Here is a 23,006-nt window from a genome sequence, read left to right as displayed (position 1 = left end):
TTCCCATGATGATGTAAAATCTAAGGTGATATAAACATAATGAATATGCTAATCTTTATGTGGAGATACATAGTTGTCTTTGCATGTCTCAAGATAAATCTCTCCACATGATAGGAGAAAAGTGATTACTCAGTCATACACAAGCCTGTTGTTATTTGGTCAACCAAAAATGAAACATCTTTAAATATGACAAAGAACATGTGTTAGAAAATTTGAGAAAATATCAAAAACAAGGGGAAGAATAAATAAATCAACCAAAAGTTGATAAGTGTTTTAAATATTTTATCAAACAAGAGGGTTACAACAAGAACTACAAAGATGCTGACAAAATCTGTCTCATCTTGAATGAAAGGCCTGTTATTTAACTGTAAGTCCAACGTTCAACCTCTATACATGTTTGAAAATCAAAAATACAAAAAGATCCAATAAGTTCTGTCATACAAAAACAATTTTTGACCAAATACAGGAGGTTGGAGTCAAATTGGGGTGATCTGGGGAAAGCCAAATAAGCTTTGAGAAGAGATATGAGGCATCATAGCACAGTGTTGACCATTAATGCATTATGCTTCTAAATGAACGTTAATCATATCACCAAAGAGACGAAATTCATGCTAAGTTTATACCTGCTGTTAACCTATCTATGTTGTCATAATAATGCTGAAAATGAAGTATTGAGAAAGCTACTTAGTCAATATGATCTCATTCTTGAGATCTTTTCAGAAAATGAAACAAACTGTTTTGAAGAGAATTACAACTGAAATTTGATCTCTAAATGCACCATTTGCTCTTAAACTATGATCTTTAATGAAAAATCGATTTTGACAAAGTGGTTTAAGTCAAAAAGTGTTGCATTTTGCCTTTAATAGGTTGAATATATAAGTTCGGGTAAGGTTTGATGTTTTATAACCTTTCCGAACACAAAACAGTTGAATATGTTTGAATATGTTATTTCAGGTAAGGTTTGATGTTTTATAACCTTTCCGAACACAAAACAGTTGAATATGTCTGAATATGTATTTTCGGGTAAGGTTTGATGCTTTATGACCTTTCCGAGCAAGCTTAGTCAACTTAGACTAAGTTTATTATTTTCGGGCATGCTTTAAAGTGTTTATACTTTCCGGGTAGAGTACACTGCTGTACTTATTTCCCGAGCAAGCTTGAAGTCTTGAGATGATTATGTGATATAGCTAGCTTTTAACAAGAAATTCTTGTTTCGAGCAAGCTTTGCATTTTAAATTCTGAGTGTTAGTTCAAGCAAACTTTGTGAACTTAGGATTAGTACACCAAGTAAGCTTTGTGATTTGTGTGAATATGTTGTAAGGAAAGATTTATTAACCTTTCCGGGCACACTTAGATATTATTATTTAAGTTTTTCATTTTCAGGTATAGTTTGACATGATGAAGTCTCTCGGGTAAACTAAACTGTTTAGATTAGTTCTTAGGCATACCTGATGATTGAATATGTGTATCCTAGCAAGCTTAGTGCTAACATAGGGTATTCGGGCAAGCTTTTTGAAATTTTAGACTATAGCACACTTAACTGTTTATGTGTTTTAATTTCATTCCTAGCATGCTCTGAGATATTTGTGTTTATGTTTTCTTTGAAATTACAAGTGTTTTCGGGCAAACTTTGTTTTCCGGTTACACTTTATATTTCGGGTACACTTCTGTTACCTCAATACACTTGGTAATTTCAAAACTTGACTTTCCGAGTACACTGTCTGTTAGAAGTCCTTTTACGGGCACACTTTGTACTCTAGGAAGGTTATTCGGGTATACTTTGCATAAGAAGGTTGTTCGGGCACGTTAAAACATTGTGAAGATTGCTCGGGCACACTATGCTTCCAAGTATACTTGATTGAATATTCTTTAGTATGATTAATTGAATATGATTCTTATTCTGATAAAGTTTATGCTAGATTAAGTCAATTAATTTGAATTCAAGAAATTTATATGGGGATCTTAATTGATTCCTAGTGAGAATGATTATTTGATATATTATACTTGATTATTTGCCTTGTGATTAATTTCTCAAGAAATCTAGTATTCGGGTAAGCTTTCTTCATAGTGTCTTGACTTTAAATTACTTAGCTTAACCAAATAAGGTTTGTGAAAGGGATCGGGCAAGCTTTGTGTTTTTAAATGAAAATTTTACCAAGCAAGGTTTGATTCTTATATTCGAGTAAGCTTTGTGTAAGTGGAAGTATACCGAGTAGACTTTGGATATATTAAAATTTTCCGAGTAAGGTTTGCTAAAAGGGTAAAGAAATGTTTTAATATATCAAGTGGATAATGTTACTGTGTGACAGCTAATAACTCACTAAATGACAAAAAACATTTAAAACCCACTTTCAGAAGGTATATAAGAGGGAGTTAGGCAAAATTTTCAAAATTACTTTTCCCTCTCTCTCCTTACACTGCAACTGCTTACTCGCAAAGAAACCTAAACCGACTTATCGCATTCAACTTTAATCCAAACCCTAACTTGATTTAGCCCTCTAATTCCGACTCGGTAAGCAATAGTAATGTGTTTTTCGATCACAATTAGACTATAATGGGCTTTGATTATGTATTTGATTACTAATACTCTGTTTATGTGTTTAGGTTATAAACTTGTCGAAGAACAGGTTCTTGATGATTTTCTCTCTCTTTCTTCTTCATTTTTATAACTTGAAATTACCTAAAGTTGAGAACTTTATGACTAATTTCACTTTGAATATGTTTATTTATGTGATTCAGATATGGCAGAAGATCAACCCAAATATGTCTTCGAACCAAAACATAACATGTGTGCACTGTTACAAGTCACACCTGACAATGAGCCGATGGCGAGGATGATAACATGGATGGCTCGGTCAAATGTCAGCTTTTCGTTGACTGAATGCCCTGTCATCTACATAAATCATTCATTGGATTTCTGGAGATCTACAAAACTCGTTGAGGACATCAATGGAAAGATAATCGAAGCAACCGTTGCAAGATAAGAAATACACATAACAGAGAGGTTGATAAGAAGATGTTTACGGTTAAATGATGATGATCATAATTCTATAAACTTCAGCACACCTCACTTGATGAAGATATTTGAAGAAACGATGGGGTATCAAGGAACTATACATGATGGATAGTTTCAAAAGGGAATGTTCCCTATGTTGTATAGGTTTCTTATCCATCATGTGATACATGGATTTGCCCCAAGGAAGGGATCATGGACCTTGATGAGTCATGATTTGGCAAATTCCACGGTTGGAATTATGTATGATCTACCCTTCAATTTTTCAAAGATGATATTTGAAGGATTAGTAGGAAACTTGAAGAAGGTAGAGAAGAACAGATTCTTACAATATCCAAGGTTCCTACAGATAATCTTCAATAGTGAACTCCAAGATCTACCCACTGTTGGAATTACACATCTACTGCAAAACCCTGACACATACAGAAGAATCAGAAATCCAGGTGTTTCTAATATGTATAACTCAAATGTCCCATTTGAGATCTTGCCATGGTTGTTGGACCATGACTTGAATGTGATGCCAGTGCCTGAGTTAAGCTCAGAGGAGGAAGGAGGAGATGATGTTGAAGATGATGATGATGGTTCTGATGATGATATTGATGGAGATGAAGGAGGGGCTGGAGGAGCCATGATTGCTGGTGCACCTGATCAGGGGGAGCAACTTGAGCAACCAGAACAACCTATTCCAACACCACCACAATTACAACCACACATTGACCAACTCATTATACCATCACCACCACAAACTCCACCACATCAAACCACTCAATCCCCACCTCAAACCCTAACCATAAGCCAACCAGAAACATCAACACATACATCCCCAACACCACAAACACCACCAACATATAGCCCAACTCACACAGATCCATTCATTCCAAGCCCACCTCATACACAATCACCACCACTATCCATATTTCAAACCCACACCACAAGGCAAGAACATCCTGAATATGAACAATTCACTACATCACCACCTACAACACCACCCACTGACACTGACCTATTGACCTTGTTAAAAGAAAATGCTGAACTGAAGAGAAGGAATGAGGAGGTGACAGAGGAGAATGTGATGTTGTTAGAGAAGTTGGTACAAGCAAATTTGAAAATTCAATCCCTGGAGCAGGAGGTTGAGAATACCTCAGCTGCCCCAAAACAGGGGGAGAATGAGAATATGCCAACTGCCTCTGGTGTAAACGTTGCTGAAACTGTAACAGTTGTGGAGACTGTAGACAGTTTATTATTGATTATGAATGTTTATGATGATGGAGAGGAGAGGAGAGCTGAGGACGATGAGTATGATGGTGATAGATCAGATGTTGGAGAACAAAACTATGATTATAATGATGAAATAGTGAATGTGGAGAGGGATGATGAGAATGTTGAGACAGAGGATAGGAATGAAAAGACAAATGTTGAAGAAAATGTAGCTGCTACTGATACAGCTACTAATGTCCTAACTGACTTTCAGACTGGAGTAGAGACTGAAGTAATGAATGAAGGGAATACTGCTGCTGAGGAGCCCATCACTCAAACTGAACAACCAGAAAGCTCCAAGAGGGCAGAGTATGACCCTGAGTTAGAAGCACTTGAGAAGGAGATTGATGACTATAGACAATCTGATGAAGATGAGGAAGAAAGGCTTAAAAGGATGGATAAAGGCAAAGAGAAGGTTACAGAAGAAGAGCCTGTTAAGGCATATCCAGAAAAGGATGTATTGTTTAGAGATGATGCTATTGTTGCTGCTGCTGCCTTAAGAGAACAAGAAAATATTATTAGAGAGACAATGGAGAGGGAGAAACTGGCCCAATCCTTGACTCCAGAAGAAATGGCAGAACAGGAAATCTTGATCAAACAAGCCAAACTTGCAAAAGAAATTATTGATGATGTGGTTGATCAAGAAGTAATTAAAACACTGATTATGATGAACAGAGCTGAGGAAGCTGACAATTCCTTAGCTATGGTGGTTAGCATGTTTCAACCACAGAGCCAACCTGAAAAGGAATCTGTAAAGGAGTGTGAATCTGAAGAAATGCCCCAAAGGAACCTGAAAGGGAACCTGAGAGGTCAACTGGTGAAACTGTAGAAGAAATAATGGCTAACATCACCAGAATCAGGATGGAAAGAGCCAAAAGATTTGAGCAAGTGTATACAAGAAAGAGGAAGTTTGATGAACAGAAAATGAATGATAAGAGGAAAACAAAGAGGGGGGAGATGGGATGAAAAGAATAACTGCTATATTGAAACTCCTGATGATGATGGTGATAATGATGGTAGCCCAATTAGGGCAATTCCACTGCAGACACTACAACCAGGTCAACAGATTCCAGGTGTTCCTGATGTGCTTGCTAGTTCTGAGCAAAATCCAGATCATCCACCCTCAGATGAGCCAAAGATAGATGCAGTAAATGTATCAACCGAAGAGGATGATGAAACTGATGATTCTGATGAAAACAATGATGATCAAGGGAAAGGAGGAGAAGCTGTAAATGTTGAATCTCCACAAGTTGAAATGACAGATGAGCAGAGAGCCAACATTGAGTTAAGCATGAGAGAAGCAAAAAGAAGTTATCCATTGGTTATGAAGTTGAGGAGATATGGCATAAGCTTTGAAACTTTGGCTGATCTTGATGATGATCAGTTGCAAAAGAGACTTGATAAGAGGAGAGATGGCCTCAAGAAAAAGATGGAAGAAAATAACAGGGAAAGCCAGAAATTCAGAGAATATCTCAGAAGGCACAATTGTTCAGAAAAAGATCTGACTCACTTCAACTTTGATCAACTTCAACATCTGTATAACAGTGAAAGAGAAAAAGTGATTGAGAAGTGTGTAAGAGAAAATAAGAAACTTGAGAAGATGGAAACTTTGAAGAAAAAGTATGGAGGTATGTGTGGATATTTGCTGGAAAGAGGATTAAAGCCTGAAATTTTTGAAAATCTGTCAAGAGAATCAGTGTTGGACCAGTACAATAAACTAAAAAGAAAAGAAAAACTGAAGAGGGTCCAAACAGAGAGCTCCACCAAACAATCTGAACTAACTGATGAACCTCAGGCAAAGAAGAGAAGAATTCAAACTATGAGGGAGAAATTAAAAGAATAAATCAGATCAGTTGAAACCCCTACCCCATAAGAAGAGAAACCAGAACCTGAAGATGAACCCATTATTCCTTTGGAAAATGAAGAAATGGTCAATATTCTGAGGAACATAATGATTAATCAAAGGGGTATGGATGAAGCCTCTTTTAATGCATTGGAGAATGAGAATTTGAAAAACCATTTCTATATGCAAAAGGCAGAGTGGGAGAAAGCTCTAAGGGAAGGAGAAAACCCTAGAAGCTTTGTAGATGGAAAGTTTGTACCTGCTGGTCTGTCAGACAGACCTGGTATGGCAAAGATGCTGCTTGATCTTAAGGAACTAGCAGGACTAGACATTGTTGATCTTGCCAACCTTCCACCAGAAATGTAGAGGCCATCTACATTAAAGTTTTCAACTTAAGGCCTGTAAAACCAAAGAAGTCTATCCCCTTTAGGCCTCCAATCTCAAGAAGACAACCACAAGGAGGAAGAGGTGAATCTAGTAGATCTGCACAACAAAGAACAATAAGACCACAATCTGATGTAGATCTTCCAAGAGAACTCTACTATGATTCTGTCACTGAATCTTTGAAGGTGATTATCGAAAGTAGACAATTGAGAGAAATTGTTGTTAGAAGTGACTTCCGTGAATATACTGAAGAACAATTGGAAAGGATGGCCACTCTCAACTTGAATGATTACAGAAACAGAAACAGAATGGCTGGAAGGCAGATGAATGATCTGTCAAAATTTTTGAAAGATGAAGCTAACAAAGGATTCAAATTCTTAAAGGAAAAGAGAAGCTGGAGATTGATTCAACTTCACAGGTCAAAGAGGACAGAAAAATTGAAAAGAATGGACATTGCTGAACGAGACTTTATGATGAATGTCAGAGACAGGAATCCATTGTCAAATATGAATACATGCATAAGTCTTGGAAGAAGAATGATCCGCCCCAACTACACAGTACAAAAGAATGGCATTATAGCTGAGATTGAGTACAAAGAAAATGCTGATTATTATGTACTGAGAAACTCAAATGGAAAAATACTGGGGATTATTAAGAAAGATGAAGACTTGACCTGCCTGCATGATGAGAATCTAATGGATATAAGAGATTTGGTCATACAAGAAAGTCATACTCATTACCGAATCCTTAATATCTTCAAAATGAAAGCTGCATCTGAGATAATCAATAGAAGACAAGCCGCCCATAATGCAAGAAAGAGACAAGACTAATAGAATAGGCTTTGTGATGTAATGTCTTCGGACAGCTTTTGAATATGTAATTTGTTTATGTTATTTGGATATGTAATTTTGAATTTTAATTGATGTGTATTTTGACTAAGTGTAAGTAACCTTAGAAATGTTTTGGGTCAGCTGAGGTGTTCCAATCTAGGGGGAGATTGTTGAGTCAAAGATTTGACCAAAACGAAGTATATGGAAGATTGGAATCTTCTCAACCTCCTCAGAATTCGCTAAGTATGAATCCGGGCACACCTTAGACCTCCGAGCAAGCTTTTACTTAGCCAGGTACAATATTTTGTCTATCGGGCAAGGTTATCTTCAAATAGTCTTCTTTAGTGGATATCCGAGCAGGGTTTGCAAATTAGTGCATTGCCGGGCAAGGTTCACTAGTTTATGTAAATCCGGGCAAGGTTCACTTTATCAAGCAAGTCTGTTCTTCATAGCCAAGTAAAGTTCACTTCCGAGTAAGCATTTGACTAAGCAAGTCCATGAAGCCAAGAGATTGGAAGACCGGGCAAGGTATTCATTAATAATAGTGGTCCGAACAAGCTTGATGATTTATTGGAATATCTTTAAGATTATATCGAGCAAGGTTCAACTCAAGCAAGGAACAGTGCTGCCGAGTACACTTTGCTAAATAAGTTATTTTATAGCAAGGAGTTGAATGGACCATTGAAGAACAAGGTTGCTCGTAAGGGTTTGTCGGGCAAAGTCTGGCAAAGTCAAGAAGACTGAAGTCTACCCGGTGAGTATTTTACTTGGTAAAATACTCTTCAAGTAAAGTCTAAGCGGAAACTGATCCCGGGCACACTTCTATGTTACCAAGTCGTGAAGGATGGCAGAGTACACAGCGTACTCGGAAAATGAAGATTGATGCAAAGCCTACCCGGAAGATTTTTTTTACACTTAGAATATTTTCTGACTATGTAATTTGAATATGTATTTACGTTTGGGGTTTCTAGAAGGAATGACAGCTGTCCTAGGATGACAGGCCTATAAATAGAATGTTTTAGGGCACGCCGCCTACAGAGAACGGACAAGGCAGACAGACACATTAATTAAGAAAAGAATATTGTGTGTGACGGCTGTCTTTGTACGGATAAACCCTCCTTCAAGAAACCCTAAATCGATTATCCAATTTGTATGATGAATGTTATATGAATAGAAATCTTTTGAGTGAATCTTGTTTGTGTTGGTTACCTTTTAATACTAATTAAGCAACCGTATGTTTGTTATTGATTCCGTCTTTAACAAACGGTCATCTTTCTAAATATAGCAACCCTTCATTAACTCCCTTGTCGACACATCTATTTGTGTGAGTTATGACATGATTAAGTAAGATCCAGCTGAAATCAGGGACCAGACAAGTGGTATCAGAGCTTGTTGCTGCTAATTTGAAAAGATCGTTGCCGATTGAAGATTTGAAGAAGAATGACGCAAGCAGACCACTATTTTTTTAGAGATGACATTAGTCACTAGAGGAACCACCTTGCTTCCCTCGAAACCAATCTGTATACTAATCTAATACATAGATCAAACGTACCGCTAAACAGACATATGAAGACCATGGATACTTCAATTTCAGTTAAAATTGAAAAGAGCAAATGGTACCTCATACTAGTACTAAACCAGTTCCGGAACAAATCGTACCGAAATGAGCATTATGGCACCGGTACCGATACTAGGTTTTTATGAGAATCGAGATTGGTACCGGTATCGGTATTTATTAGTAATTTTTTCCTACGTTACTGTAATTGTACTATTCCAGTACCGAACTAGGCATTTTTTGAACTTGGGATCGAAAAATTCGAGATTTATACACGTTTGGTACCAAACTCCTCCCTAAGTTAAAATAAAAATAAAGAAAAGAATGAAAACAAGAAAGAGGGGAAAAAAATCTAATAAAAAAGATGACATGCTATAATTTTAGGTTGACAAAATGTAATAGATTTCAGTTATTGATAAAACACCGGTCGAACCTATTATCCTTATTTACGCCCTCACTTTATTGGTAAATTAATACAGCTAGCTAGGTTGTTCACGTAAAATCGTTTAAATTTCTTTATGGACTCCATACTTTAAGAAGACATAATTGTGTCAGGAGGGACATATTTTCGGTTTGGAATTGTGTGTAAACAAGTAATAAATTATTATGCACGTTTTAAAATTTTGTATAATGCTCAGGTTATCTATTAAAAATAATAGAGGGAAAAAAGTTATTATCATTTCACGAGATAGTCGGGAAAGAAGTATGTGATAGCATTGTGTTAAAAGAAAATAATGCACTGGGAAAGCAGATAGTCTTTTTGATCTTTAAACTATTTCAGTCTTCTTTAGTTTAATTTCCAACTTTATAATTTGATTAAAAAAATATTAAATAAATAGAACTTTCTATATCATGGCCCCGCCATCCACTCAATCTCCTCTATATAAATCATCTACTGCATCATTTCTCATCACCACCATCAGCAGCAGCAGCATCATCATCATCAGTTCACTGTAACTGGTTGATTTTAGTGTCTGATTTCAAGAGCATAAGCTGTAAAAATGGTGGTTGCTGGTCAATACCATCACCTCTTGACTTTTGGATTTGGCCTTATGGGTACTCTCTCTCATTAATAATATCATATGTGTGTGTGTGTTTTACTTTTTCTTTCATTAATAATATTATATATAAATAAAAGCATGCATGATGCATGGAATATATAGAGGTTGCCAAGCAAGCATAATACTATGCATGTTTTGCAGGCAATATTGTCTCATTCCTGGTGTTTCTTTCACCACTGTAAGTTTTGAATCCTCTTTTCATCATAACTCATCTCTAATTAACCTAGGTTTAGATATCTATATATCTCTCTCTATGCACACACACTTAGTTCAAACATTTTTGCATTGAAAAAAACAGGCCGACGTTCTACAAAGTTTACAAAAAGAAATCAACTGAAGGGTTTCAATCGATACCTTATGTGGTGGGATTGTTTAGTGCCATGCTTTGGATCTACTACGCGTTGCTAAAGGGCCATGATGCCCTGCTTCTTATCACCATCAACTCTGTCGGCATTGTCATACAAACCTTTTATCTTTGTGTTTATGTCATCTATGCGCATAGGAAAGCCAGGGTAGGCGTTTGTGATTTGTAGATTTGTTGTCCTGTTTTGATCATTTGTGAATTTCTTTTAGCCCTAATTATTTGGAAGCATTATGTCATGTGCAGATGGAAAGCTTGAAGCTGATCACATTGTTCATATTTGTTGGATTTGGATTGATTGTTCTTCTAACTCAATTCCTTACAAAAGGAGATAAGCGTTGCGCGATTGTTGGATGGATTTGTCTTATATTTTCTCTTTGTGTTTTTGTCGCGCCTTTAGGTGTCGTGGTATGTATAAAAACAAACAAACAAACAAACATATCTACTAAAATTTCATTAATATTGACTATTGATAGGGTTTAAGACCAGGAGGTAGGATGGGAACAAATCTTTCCTCTATCTCCTAAAATAGAGGAAAAGATATTAAAGTACAACTAATGTTAAATTCAGGTTTTAGAAAATATATAGTATTAATACTATTAAAAATAATTTGAAATTTAATAGCACTCTAATAAAAGTATTTCAAATTTTAGATTACTATAGATTATAAACAGATTTAGGGCATGTGAATACATGCCTTAAACATCTTCTACAATTAGCAATAATATATACTTTGTAACAATTAATGAAATATAAACTATTTCTTAAATTTACTTTTTTTTCAGAGGCAAGTGATCAAGACCAAAAGTGTTGCGTACATGCCAATTCTTTTGTCTATCGCTCTTACGATTAGCGCTGTTATGTGGTTCTTTTATGGTCTACTTCTTGGGGACTTCAACATTGCGGTAATCAAGACTAAAATCTTGTGAAACTTTTCATATTTTTCTTCAAGTTTCTAGCGTTTGATTTCTTGTTATTAACAGATCCCAAATACGCTCGGATTCACCTTTGGTATCCTTCAAATCATATTGTATTTTGTTTACAAGAACAAGAAGCCAGTTATCGATGAAAAAATCACCGAATTCAAAGAAAAAATGAGCGAACTGGATGAACCGAGAGTTCCAGAAGGAAAGGGCCAAAACACAATCAATATGGTGTAGTCCAAGTGCGGCTAATCACACCACTGAAGTGGTAGTGTGATATTGATCGTAACTGATTTTGGTTTGATGTCAAAGTGTACCTTCTCTATAAATAATTGTGCACCTCTTGATTACATGTTTTTACCTTAATTTGGTCTCTCCTAGCTAGCTAACGTAACTCTTGTATTGGTTGCAGTATTGAATGTTGTATTGAATGTATTTTTATATAAATGAATTTGATTTCCTATACCTAATATCATATGTATTCTGCTTCCTTTTATTTAAAGAACTTTAAAAGAACCACTCGATCGTCTGATCATCCGACTTCATCCAATATGACAAGTTATAAGAACCTATTATCAAAAAACTTTTTGGACCATAACGGAGGAACCATTAAATCACAGCTTGTGCTAGCTAGCTAGGAAAATATAATTTGAACATGCAGTAATAGAGAGTAAACGATCGTCTGCTTACAGCTATAGCACACCACTAACCTACTAAGATTAGAAAATTGACCGACTAAATCCACTTGGAAAGTTCATCGGTAGTTATATACGCTTTAATGTATCAAAATTTAATTATTTTTATATACAAAGGTAATTATAGAGGTCGTTATAATTTAGAAATATGGGAGATGGAAGGATTAGGGGATGAGTGGATAGCGTCATTATTTTTGTGCCCACACACATGCAATAATTTATGTCGAGATAAAAAGGTTTCATGCATGAAAAAAGTAACAGGAAAAATAAATAAATAAATAAATAAAAGAAGTCGACGTAAGGTGACAAATTCCACTTACCTTAAGTGTCCAAATCTTCTTTAATTCCCTCGATCAGCTCTTTTTTAAAAACAGTTTTAAATAATTTTGTATTGATACTTGCTTTTTTTTTCCTAGCCCATTTTTTAAACACACGTTTTATAAATATAAGAGCCGCAAATCATCATGCTCGAATTGTGTTCAACGCCGTGTCGTGGTGCATATGACAAACCTACTTAAATTAATTAGTAGTTTGAATGAATCTTTTTAATGTGATATTATGCTTACGATTGAGCTGAGTTTGATGTTGTATATTTGTCATGTTTAAAAAGACATGTTAAAAATTGACATTTACGAATCGGAGATCCTAGAGGGAAAGATGAGTGTACATGAGAAGAAAAGCAAGTGCAAGAGCAATATGTGGTGTGATGGAAACACAGAAGCACATGAGTTCCTTCAGATTAATGAACGGTTTGAGTTACCGAATGAAGTAAATAGTAGTGATCCTCTTTACCCAGTTGCAAATACCAATACAACCAGGCAAATGACTAATGAGGAGAATGAAGTCTTTGAAGAAGAACTATTTGAAGAGGAAGAATTTGAAGATGATGATGATGATGATGATGATGATGATGATGATGATGATGATGATGTTGATGATGATGTTGATGATGATCATGATCAAATGGATTGTTCTGATCACTCTTCAGATGAAGACGCATGATTGTTAGGAACATTGTTTGTTGTCATACACTTTAAATACTTGCTATTATATCATGTGGTATGTCCCCTTTAAATTATTTTCGATCATAGGTTGTCACTTATAATATGTATCTGATCATTCATATCTATTAAATGCAAGGTGTATACATCATGTTCGGTATGCACGGTGATAGCATTTGCTTGGATGGTGTGGCAGGTGTTTAAAAATACCAGGTTTGATTCTTATGACATATTTTTTTGAAGGCATTTGTATGAAAGATGACAAATAATCCTATAAAACAACAAAAGAATCAACATTGTAGTTATGCAAATAATCAAAAAATGATTAAAACATAAAAGTCAAACATAAAAGTTTGACCAGTAAGTCAAATACGTAAAAACTTAATATTCCTGAAAAACACTTCTGCATTCCTACCAGCTACCACTTTAATAAAATTCCAGTTATGCCCTCCTGATGTTTGACTTTCTTATTTTGACTCTGCATCCCACTTTGACCAGTAAGTCATTTATGTTTCTGTTGTATTTTTTTAAAACATCCCCGCAAAACTTGTTAATTGTAATACAAATAAATTTAAAAGCAGAGTGCTGAAGGTTGGATTTGAATGTCAATAACTGGTTTTATGCTTTAGAATAAAATATTCTATGGTTTTATAAATCGTTAGTTGACTTATGATATATCTTTATTAATTATTTATTCACTGTTTACTAACTACTCCGTATTATATGTGTTATGACATATTTAAGGTACACAAAGTTAGAGCTGAAATGGAAAATGAATTGGAAGATGAACGAAAGTCTGAAGAGTTTATAAGGAAATTTCAGTCACTCGGTGATTAGTATATGTAGTTTTGTAATTAAAAGATATTATGACTTGTGTTATATTGTAAAAAGTTTTAAATATATGTTATTGTATTTGTGTTTAAATTTCTAAAGGAGGTTTTGATCTTTTATACAATTTCTAGTAAATATTCTCTTGCTTTATTTGGTTTCCTCTTTACATTTTTATACTAAGGTATTATACAATTTCTAGTAAATATTCTCTTGCTTTATTTGGTTTTCTCTTTACATTTTTATACTATGGTATACAGAGGACAGAGAAAACTAAATTAAGAAATAATATGTTTTGTAGGAAATGCATTGCAAACTTGAAAAAAAATAATTGTATGTTTAAAGATTTTATTATGATAACAATATGATTGATATAATAATTATATATAAAAACTAAAATAATATGTTTTGTTGGAAATACGATACAAACTTGAAAAAAAAATTATATGTTTATAGTTTTTTTTTTTAACGACCAACTAAATAACGTCGGGTACTCCTTACGCGACCCCATTGGCTAAAGGTAGCCCGAGCCGGCCACGAACACTATGGACGGAGCCCCTAGCGGTCCACCTATCGAGGGATTCCCCGGATAAAACCCGACCCCCACGCCCGCCAAACGACACGACAGCGAGGAGCCGGTAAAACCGGGTGAGATCAGGACTCGGACTCGAACCCTGGCAAACCAGGGTCATCCTTCATATCTCTCATATAAATTGGTGGCAGTGAGCTTTGAACCCTTTACCTCTCACTTGTTAAGTGAGTGCTCTACCATTAAGCCACATTCAATAATAATTTGTATGATGACTATATAATAATAATAATAATAATAATAATAATAATAAAATACAAAGGAGATTCTCTATGCAAAGCGAAGGAAGAAGTACGTGGCATGGTGGCATTTTGGTAATTATGCTAAATAATAATGTAACTATTATTACAATAAAGTTATTAATAGTTAATAAATAGAACTTCTTGCTGAACAGACGACGGTTCACTTACACCCCTATGTGTAGGTTTACGTGTATGTATATGTCTTACTAATAATAGCTTTATTTTAAATACAATAATGATTATTCAAATAATAAAGTTATTAATAATTAGTAGTAAAGGGAATTAAGAAAACTGAGAATTGTAATTAGTGATACAATGGTTTGGTGGTGGAACAAGATGCATCCTTTCAAATAGTAGTTTTTACCAATTTGACTCCATGTGGTTTCTCGGGGAAGGGGGTATTATGACGTCCAATTGTGTCACAGTTGTTTCCAAGCATGCAATTTGCATCCGCCTTCCCCTCTCTTCTCTCTCTAATTGTAAAACATCACCACACCACGACCATCATCATCAATCATCACCTCCACCTTAACCTCTATCTCCATCTCTACCTCTACCACCAATTCCCATCAATTTTACCAATTTGAAAGAAATCGAAATCTTCCTTTACATCTCCACCACCCTTACCTCAAATGACATCTGTAGGCTCAATTTGCGACCTATTAGTTAGGGCTTTTGATCAGTAAGTAAAAAACGTGTTGAATGGCATATTAACTACATGGAATCGTGTTCGATTTGCGACTAGCGTTAGTCTATCTAATCACTTTAAAATTGGTCAACAATTGCTTTAATATGCTACCACAATCACCACTTTCGAGCCTCTAGATGAGAACTTGTTCTCCAATAATACTAATTTCAACTCGAATCTCAAGACGATGACGTTGGGCTACCAGAGGAATTACATGGCCCCTTACTGATCAACAGAAGGTCTTGACGAGTCAAACCTTGTGGCAAACTCCATAGGCGGTCTAGCCCAACTATCAAACCCACGTTTTTTTCGCTTAAGTCTCTAATTTCGCTCGGTTAGACTTTTAGTTAAAGATTCGCAACATTTAAAACTTTTCATATATAAGTATACTCATTTTCTAGCTGTCGCCGGTAATATAGCTCAACATTTTTTCATTTAATGTTTTTATTACGTTTTCGTGTGTGTGTGTATTATATAGGGGGGAATCTTGTAATGGTTTTTGGCATTCATAAATTTAATAAAAATCGTCCATCTTCAAGAAATAGCTTTCTCTTTACAATTATTTGTTTCCGCCCAACATTAGTTACCAGAGCTCGAGCTCGACTCATCTTAAGCTCCTTTTCTAAAGTCCGATTTCGACTCTTGTGTTATTTTTTCAAACTCTCGGGCTAGGCACATTTATTATATATTTAATTAATTTATATACATGTTAAAATATTTTTATATATGATGAGGAAAACCTTTATTGAGCTTAGTTGTGTAACGTGAAATTAATACATATAAATCCAAAATAATTTAGCTCAAAAATACAAAAGACTTAGTAAGACTTGAAAAGCCTAAACGGATTTCTCAATCAAGGCTTGACATTAGTAAAGCTCAACTCGTTTCAAGATTTTTTATCGTTCCAAGCAAGTATCTTGAGAGCGGCTCAGCTCGAGCTCAAAAACCTCAGCTCTTTTCAAAATTTTTATCGAACCGAGCTCAAGTGGCTCGTGAGCTGTCCAACTCATTTCCAGCTTCTATTGATCCAAGCTCAAGTAGACCGTGAGCGCCTCAACTCGTTTAAGACTTTTTATCGATCAGAGCTCAAGTCGCTCGCGAGTAGCTCTGCTCAGCAACAAAGCAAAGCTCAGCCAGTTTGGAGCATTGTTCCTGCCTAAAGTTGCCCGTGAGCAACTTGACTTGTTTACATCCTTTAAATATAAAATACATACAACATAATTCCGGAACGAGGACAAAACACGGTTTAGTCAAAACATATAGCTTAACACGGATCAAATAAAAAGAATAACAACAATATAAACATAAACATATAACTTAACATAAAAATAGTCAATTTAATTAACATATGTACTATGTAGTACATATATAATAATTAGTATATATTTTAACATAAAAGCAATTAATGTATCATGTAACGAATTGGGGTATTGGATGTAAACAAAATTCAATCTAAGTTTTTGACATCGCCGCTCATTTTATGGTTTAATTAATTTTTCAAGCACCTAAATACCACGATCGACGCAACACAACACTCTTTCGTAGGAATAGGGATTAAACTTCCAAGCACGATCCATTAAACGGTTTTAGATCCATAAGTTCAACATGTATATGCTTGTTGTTAATTTTAGTCCGCACCTGCATCTCCTTTTCTACCTCTTTCGAGTTTCTATCTCAGGTAATGGATAATAACTCACTTCTGAATCAATTTCATATGAATATATTATTTTAATCATATTTCTACATTGTTGGTTTTTCAATGTGGGCTTCTATGTTTGTTGATTGCTTAATGGTTTAGGGGTTTTTGGATATTGAATTAGGTTTGCTAATATGTTTTATACATTAGTTAACAAGGTCTGCTCGCCAGGTGTTTGATAATATGTCCAATGAATTTAGTCATTAATTTTTTTCAAAAGCTATGATTTATGTTTCTTACACTAGTTAACAACATATGCATGCTAGGTGTTTGTTTATATGTTTCAATGAATTTAGCCATTAGTTTTTTCAAAAAGCTATGATTTTGAATGTGAATACGTTAATAGAGCATGCTTCTTACATTAGTTAACAGTAGTTTCAGAATTGTAGTCTTAGTTTAAAAATGCTTATCCCATGTAATTTAAAATAAAATTTGGGATGTTACAACTATTTGGTAAGGTAACTTTCTAATGATACATTATGCTTACGTTTTCAGTTTACGTATACAATGAAGATCATTACAGTCACCCCTTAATCAATTATTCATCTTTATTCTCGTTCTTACGTTTGTTCCATTAAATGCAGGGTGTATAAAACATGGTCAGATGTCGTGGTGGGGGATACAACAGGTCCGGTAGTAGTCATCATGATGTTGCATCAGGGAGGCACGCCACCAATCGTGGTGGGGCATCCCACAGACCCGGTACTGTTAGTAGTGATGATGGGGATGTTGTACGCACATACTCATCAGGGATGTACATCGTCCATCGTGGTGGGAGATCCCACAGGCCCAATGTTGTTAGTAATGATGATGTTGATGCTGTGTGTACATACACATCAGGGAGACATGTCATCCATCGTGGTGGATCATCTAGTGGCAGTCCTCGTACCACTGTTGCTGTTGCTGGACATACATATACTTCAGGGAGACACGTCGTTGATCATTCGGGCCGAGCTGATGTCATGGATGATATGGATAGGGAATTGCATCCCAATGAATTACATCACGAATTAGACGTGATCGATGATAATGACGACGGCGATGATGCTGACAATGAGGATCTTGGTGATGACGTGCTTCGTGACACCTCTCAGAGGCCATTGATTGAAAAATTGGGAAAAAGTATGTCTTAATTTTAAGTTTTAATTCAGGTTGTTTATTAATGCTATTAATATATATATCTTTGGTTATTTCAATATTGTAGGTTTGCGAATGGTGATGTTCATAGGAGTATTAGGCGAATACTAGAGGAGTTTTTTGATAAACCTTGGGCCACATTCAAACATGTCCCAAGAGAGGTCGTGAACCAAATGTTTGCCAGATTTAAGGTATTATACATGGCTGTCCCTAAGACTTCTTGAAAATTTGGAGGCCCGGGACGGGAAACAGTGGGCCCCTAAATCATATTTATTGGGTTGTAATTGTTTAATAGGCCAAATTAAATCACAATTTAATGAATTTAATAAACATATTGGCTTTTTTAAACTAGTTATAGTATTTTATCTTAAGAAAAGTTACATATATACAATATAAAACAGTTAACACGGGTTATAATTTACAAACAAGTTTTGTGTTTTGAGGTTTAATAAGAATTGGGCTCAGGTAATAAGACCACTTAATGAAAACAAAGGGTTTGCATATTATGTATATAGATATATTAATTAGGTAAATACATTTCGGGCCTAAAAATTAATTGTGCCTGGGACGGTCGCCCACCCATGGGTCGGGCCTGGTAATATATCAATTAAATGTTTCTACATCTTATAGTTTGTTTTATTTTAGCCTTTTTAACTTTACTTTGTTATAGACCCTTTGGAGGTGGGATCTAGAAGCAGACAGAAGCATATATGAAGCGTTCTGTAACGTGTTGAAGGATCGCTTTAGAGGCATCATGCGGGAGAGAAGACAAGAGTCTAAAAAGAAGGCGAGGAAGGCGGGACATATTATTGGAAATAAAGAAGACAAATTTGACATAATTTGTGAATTCCCCCCCCCCCCCCCCCCCCAAGGCGATGTCTCGTGACATATGGCGTAGTTTGTGTTTGGTAAGCGAGTTAGTGTGTTATTCTTTTCTTTTGTTATATCTTATTGCCCTTAATATTGTGCATATCTTTACTATAGGATTGGAGCTTGGAAAATTGGCAAAACAAGTCTGCTGGTGGGAGAATAACCATGCCAATGCTGACAACGGAGACTATATATCTCGGCACACATCTGGATCTATGGGATTTGAAGAGCGTCGAATCTACTTGGTAAACTAATCATATTTATTAATTTTAGTAAATAAATTGGAATGGATAAATTTTAGTTTTTGTTAACATTTATTTTATTACCTTTTTATATGTAGGAAAAAAAATATGGTCGCAAAATTACATGGTTGGAAATGTTCTTTGATACCCACCTTACCAAGGAATGCAAAACAAGATTTTGGGCAGGAGAGCTAGACATTCATGACTGGGAAGAGTTTGAATTTTGCACGGACCGATCAAAAGAAACATATGTAAATTATCTTTATAATTATGATATAATTATTTTATCAACTTTTAGTTCAGTAACGATCACAATGTTTTGATGAATTGTAGGCAGATTATATGAGAAATATGATTGAGTTGTACGGTTCCGACCTCAGTCAGCATACAGCGGGTGATCTAGATGTGTGGGCGAAGGTGCAGCCACCAGGAGGAAGTAGGAGCCGAATATCCGGGATAGGATCTTCAGATCCCCATTTTGTTGTAACTAGGACGCCATCTACATCTTGTGGGTCTACATCATATATTGTTGCCCAAAGATCGCAAAAAGAGGTATTGTTTTTAACATTGTTTATTGTTGTTATTATTATTAGGGGTATAAGTATTAGTATATTTGTTTGGATCGAAAACCGGTGTCCATGGCAGTCTGGTTAGGCTTATATTACCCATTTTCAGATAAACCGGTGGGATTTTGGTGGGATAGTTGAAAGATATATTTGTTTTACTTTTATAGATGTAGGGATTTAAAGTTCATTTTTCACTTACTAATAATTCATGACAAAATCATACCAAAGATCAAACAAGTTTATTTAAAGGGCAATTTATAGAACAAAATTTGACATTCACGATTGGCGCTACAGTGGATGGTAATCAGTATGTGGTTGACGGAACACGTCAATAGTGATTGTCACCTTTTGTTCCCATAAATTACCCTTTAAATAAACTTGTTTGATCTTTGGTACAATATTGTCATGCATTGCTAGTATGTGAAAAATGCTAAAATTTAATTCCTTACATCTATAGTTGTTATACATGTAAATGTAGCCATCAGGTATAAATTATATATTTGTTGTGATAATTGAATAAGGAATTGATGTTTCACTACTTTTAACAAATTGTATACACTTAGTAATAAAAGATATTGACTTTAAATTAAGTATATTGAAGTTGTAGGTTTGGAAGTTGACTATGGACTATTTTTTAGTCTCATTAGTGATATTGTTTGGCTGTAAAGTGTTTTGCTTTATAGTAACCTGAACACAAATATATAAACTTCAACATAGGTATATGTTTACAGAAATTTCATTTATCGATATTGTTTGAAATGTTTTGATTTATGGTGTTGTAAAGTGTGTACAAACTCACAACAAATAACCAAGTCAACTCTAGTTGTATGCTTTAGAATAAAGTATTTTAGTCATTTAATAATTGTTGCTTCACTAATGAAATCTGTTTGCAAATTATGTGTAGATTGTTACTAACTATTGTGTATGTGTTAACAAATTTTTAGATTCAAGAAGTTCGAGCACAAATGGAAAATAAAATGGAAAATGACCGGAAGGCAAGAGGAGACTTGGAACAACGAGTGAGGGAAATGGAAAATGAGCGTATGAAAAATGAAGAAGGGATGCAAAAATTTGAAGAGTTTGTTAGAAATTAGTCTCATGCAAATTAGTAATTGTGATTTTGCAATCAAACTTTCTTAAGACTAGTGCTATATTGTGAACCTTTTATTTTAAGTTATCGTATTTGTGGTTGATTTTGTAAAACATGTTTTAAATTATATTTAACTTATTTCGTTTTGCATATTTAGCATAAAGGATCTTGATTTAGTTGTTTCATTTTTTAGAATTTAATTTTTGGGATGTATAGAAAACTAAAAGTATAACTAATATTATATGCATATTCTAAAAATAACTTATAATAACTTGTAATCATGAATTCTCACTTATAATAACTTATCAAACATATATTTTCATGTAAATTAATCACAACTAACGCAGGTAGATCAAGATCAACTTTCGAGATGGATATACAAAACATTTAGAAATATTTGTACAAAGTGTCAATTAAGTTTTCATGTATAAAAATTCATTTTTTTGATTCTAGATAAACTTTAGTAAAAGAATAAAGTTTAACATGTTACGAGCGTTATTAACTGTAACATCCAGTCCCTCATATCATCAACATTGTCCGCTTTGCCCACGAAGATCTCCCAGATTTGTTTTGGTTGTCCCAGTGAAGACTTCCCATGAGGTCACCCATCCTAGTATGACTTCCACCTAAGCATGCTTAATTGTGAAAATCTCCTCCCGTCCACTATCATTAAGCCCAAAACGTGTTAATAATTTAAAATGCATGACATTTACTTATGAACTAAGGATTTCTCTTGTCCACGACAGATGTGGGATTTGTCTAAGGTGTACATCACAGCACCACCGGGGACCCGTCGTCTCTAATGAGGTTTGCCCCACCATCTCGAGCGGCAAAGGAGTGGCTCTGACACCACTCGTAAAATCCGGCACCTCGCTCCACCAATATTGTCCATTTTGCCCACGAAGAGCTCACATATTTGTTTGTGTTGCCCATATGGAGACTTACTTGAAGGTCACTCGTCCTAATACTACTTCCACTTGAGCACACTTAACTATGGAGCTCTTCTCTCATCCATTATCATCATGCCCAGAACGCGTTGGTAATTTAAGAGGCATGACATTTACTTATGAACCAATGATCTCTCTTGTCCACGATCGATGCGAGATTTGCCTAAGATGTTACATTAATAATATTTTCAAATGTTTTTAATTTAAATAAAATTGGGGCTCTTTTCGTAAATAAAACGATTTATAAATATAAGTTGTCGGGTTACATTTAAGTTTAGTTCTCATAAACTCTGTACCCAACCACAATATATGCTTTGAGAAGATCCCTAAACTCAAAATCAAATCACATCAAATTCAATAAAAGTTAATATACCCAATAACTCTATTATATGTTTTACACATTTGATCCTTCTCACTAGTCACTAGGGGTGTCCATCGAATCGAACAACGAATTTGCAAGTTAATCGAATCAAATAATCCGAATAATTTATTTTTTGATAGTATTCGAATTCGTATTCGTATTCGAATAAAAAAGCTGAATTATTCGATTCGAATTCATATTCGTATTGTATGTCATATTCGAAATTCGATCCAATTAGTATTTGAAACTCGAATACGAACCGAAGTCGAATAAATTCTATTTGATTAATGTTCACTTATGTTAAAATTTCAAAATACAAAATCATAATTGTAATACACATAAATTATAGTTTAAAGTTGCTACAATATCATATGATAATAAGTTCAAAATTCAAATATAAATAGTATAGAATAAAAAAATAATGATATGTTGTATTTGGTTTAATATTTTGTAATGGATATTTATTATTTATGGATATGACCGAAACAAAAATATTATATATATATATATATATATATATAGAAAAGAGTTCAAATAAAAAATAATTGTTTTGTGAGAAGTGTGAGAAAATTTTAAAATAAAGCAAACCACCTAAATAGAAAACTATATGTAAATAAGAAACTATACGGTTTTTAGACACTATTAATCTCAACCGCTAGATCCTACATTCAAGGGTCTAGATCACTTCTTATGTTTCTCACAAAATTATTGTTTTTTACATTAACCCTACCATATATATATATATATATATAAGAGGGTTCAAATAAAAAACAATAGTTTTGTGAGAAGTGTGAGAATGTTTTAAAATAAAAAAAACCACCTAAATA

At 34.6% G+C, this 23,006-nt stretch overlaps 2 protein-coding genes across 3 annotated transcripts; both read left to right on the top strand.

Moving 5' to 3' along the window:
• Positions 1 to 9,769: 9,769 nt before the first annotated feature.
• Positions 9,770 to 11,697, top strand: LOC143559937 (bidirectional sugar transporter SWEET14-like). Its single transcript, XM_077048358.1, has 6 exons — positions 9,770 to 9,938; positions 10,085 to 10,121; positions 10,242 to 10,455; positions 10,551 to 10,712; positions 11,090 to 11,209; positions 11,288 to 11,697. Exons 1-6 carry the CDS (start codon positions 9,884 to 9,886, stop codon positions 11,462 to 11,464), a joined length of 765 nt encoding a protein of 254 aa, XP_076904473.1. The 5' UTR covers positions 9,770 to 9,883; the 3' UTR covers positions 11,465 to 11,697.
• Positions 11,698 to 14,599: 2,902 nt separating this feature from the next.
• On the top strand, positions 14,600 to 21,076 carry LOC143559940 (uncharacterized). 2 transcript variants are annotated; one of them, XM_077048361.1, is made up of 5 exons: positions 14,600 to 14,960; positions 19,017 to 19,218; positions 19,314 to 19,466; positions 19,549 to 19,767; positions 20,726 to 21,076. In XM_077048361.1, exons 2-5 carry the CDS (start codon positions 19,189 to 19,191, stop codon positions 20,873 to 20,875), a joined length of 552 nt encoding a protein of 183 aa, XP_076904476.1. In that variant the 5' UTR covers positions 14,600 to 14,960; positions 19,017 to 19,188; the 3' UTR covers positions 20,876 to 21,076. The 2 variants fall into 2 exon arrangements, with proteins under 2 accessions (XP_076904476.1, XP_076904475.1); XM_077048360.1 differs by lacking the exon at positions 14,600 to 14,960 and having other exon boundaries at positions 18,979 to 19,218.
• The last annotated feature ends 1,930 nt before the right edge of the window (positions 21,077 to 23,006 follow it).

The sequence above is a fragment of the Bidens hawaiensis genome, unplaced genomic scaffold (genome assembly GCF_021521415.1).
Source record: "Bidens hawaiensis isolate Kalapana, Puna unplaced genomic scaffold, B.hawaiensis_p1.1 tig00020125_1, whole genome shotgun sequence".
NCBI classification, from domain to species: Eukaryota; Viridiplantae; Streptophyta; class Magnoliopsida; order Asterales; family Asteraceae; genus Bidens; species Bidens hawaiensis.
The sequence above is the reverse complement of the archived record's forward strand: the minus strand, read 5'-3'. Positions and strand labels throughout refer to the sequence as shown.

What these genes read in the sequence shown, in the direction of transcription:
- LOC143559937 (XM_077048358.1), top strand. Translation starts at nt 9,884, where the DNA reads ATGGTGGTTGCTGGTCAATACCATCACCTCTTGACTTTTGGATTTGGC. An exon ending in TTTTGGATTTGGCCTTATGG is followed by an intron (nt 9,939 to 10,084) that starts GTACTCTCTCTC and finishes CATGTTTTGCAG; the next exon opens with GCAATATTGTCTCATTCCTG. An exon ending in TCGCGCCTTTAGGTGTCGTG is followed by an intron (nt 10,713 to 11,089) that starts GTATGTATAAAA and finishes CTTTTTTTTCAG; the next exon opens with AGGCAAGTGATCAAGACCAA.
- LOC143559940 (XM_077048360.1), top strand. Translation starts at nt 18,979, where the DNA reads ATGTCTCGTGACATATGGCGTAGTTTGTGTTTGGTAAGCGAGTTAGTG. An exon ending in ACCGATCAAAAGAAACATAT is followed by an intron (nt 19,467 to 19,548) that starts GTAAATTATCTT and finishes GATGAATTGTAG; the next exon opens with GCAGATTATATGAGAAATAT. An exon ending in CCCAAAGATCGCAAAAAGAG is followed by an intron (nt 19,768 to 20,725) that starts GTATTGTTTTTA and finishes ACAAATTTTTAG; the next exon opens with ATTCAAGAAGTTCGAGCACA.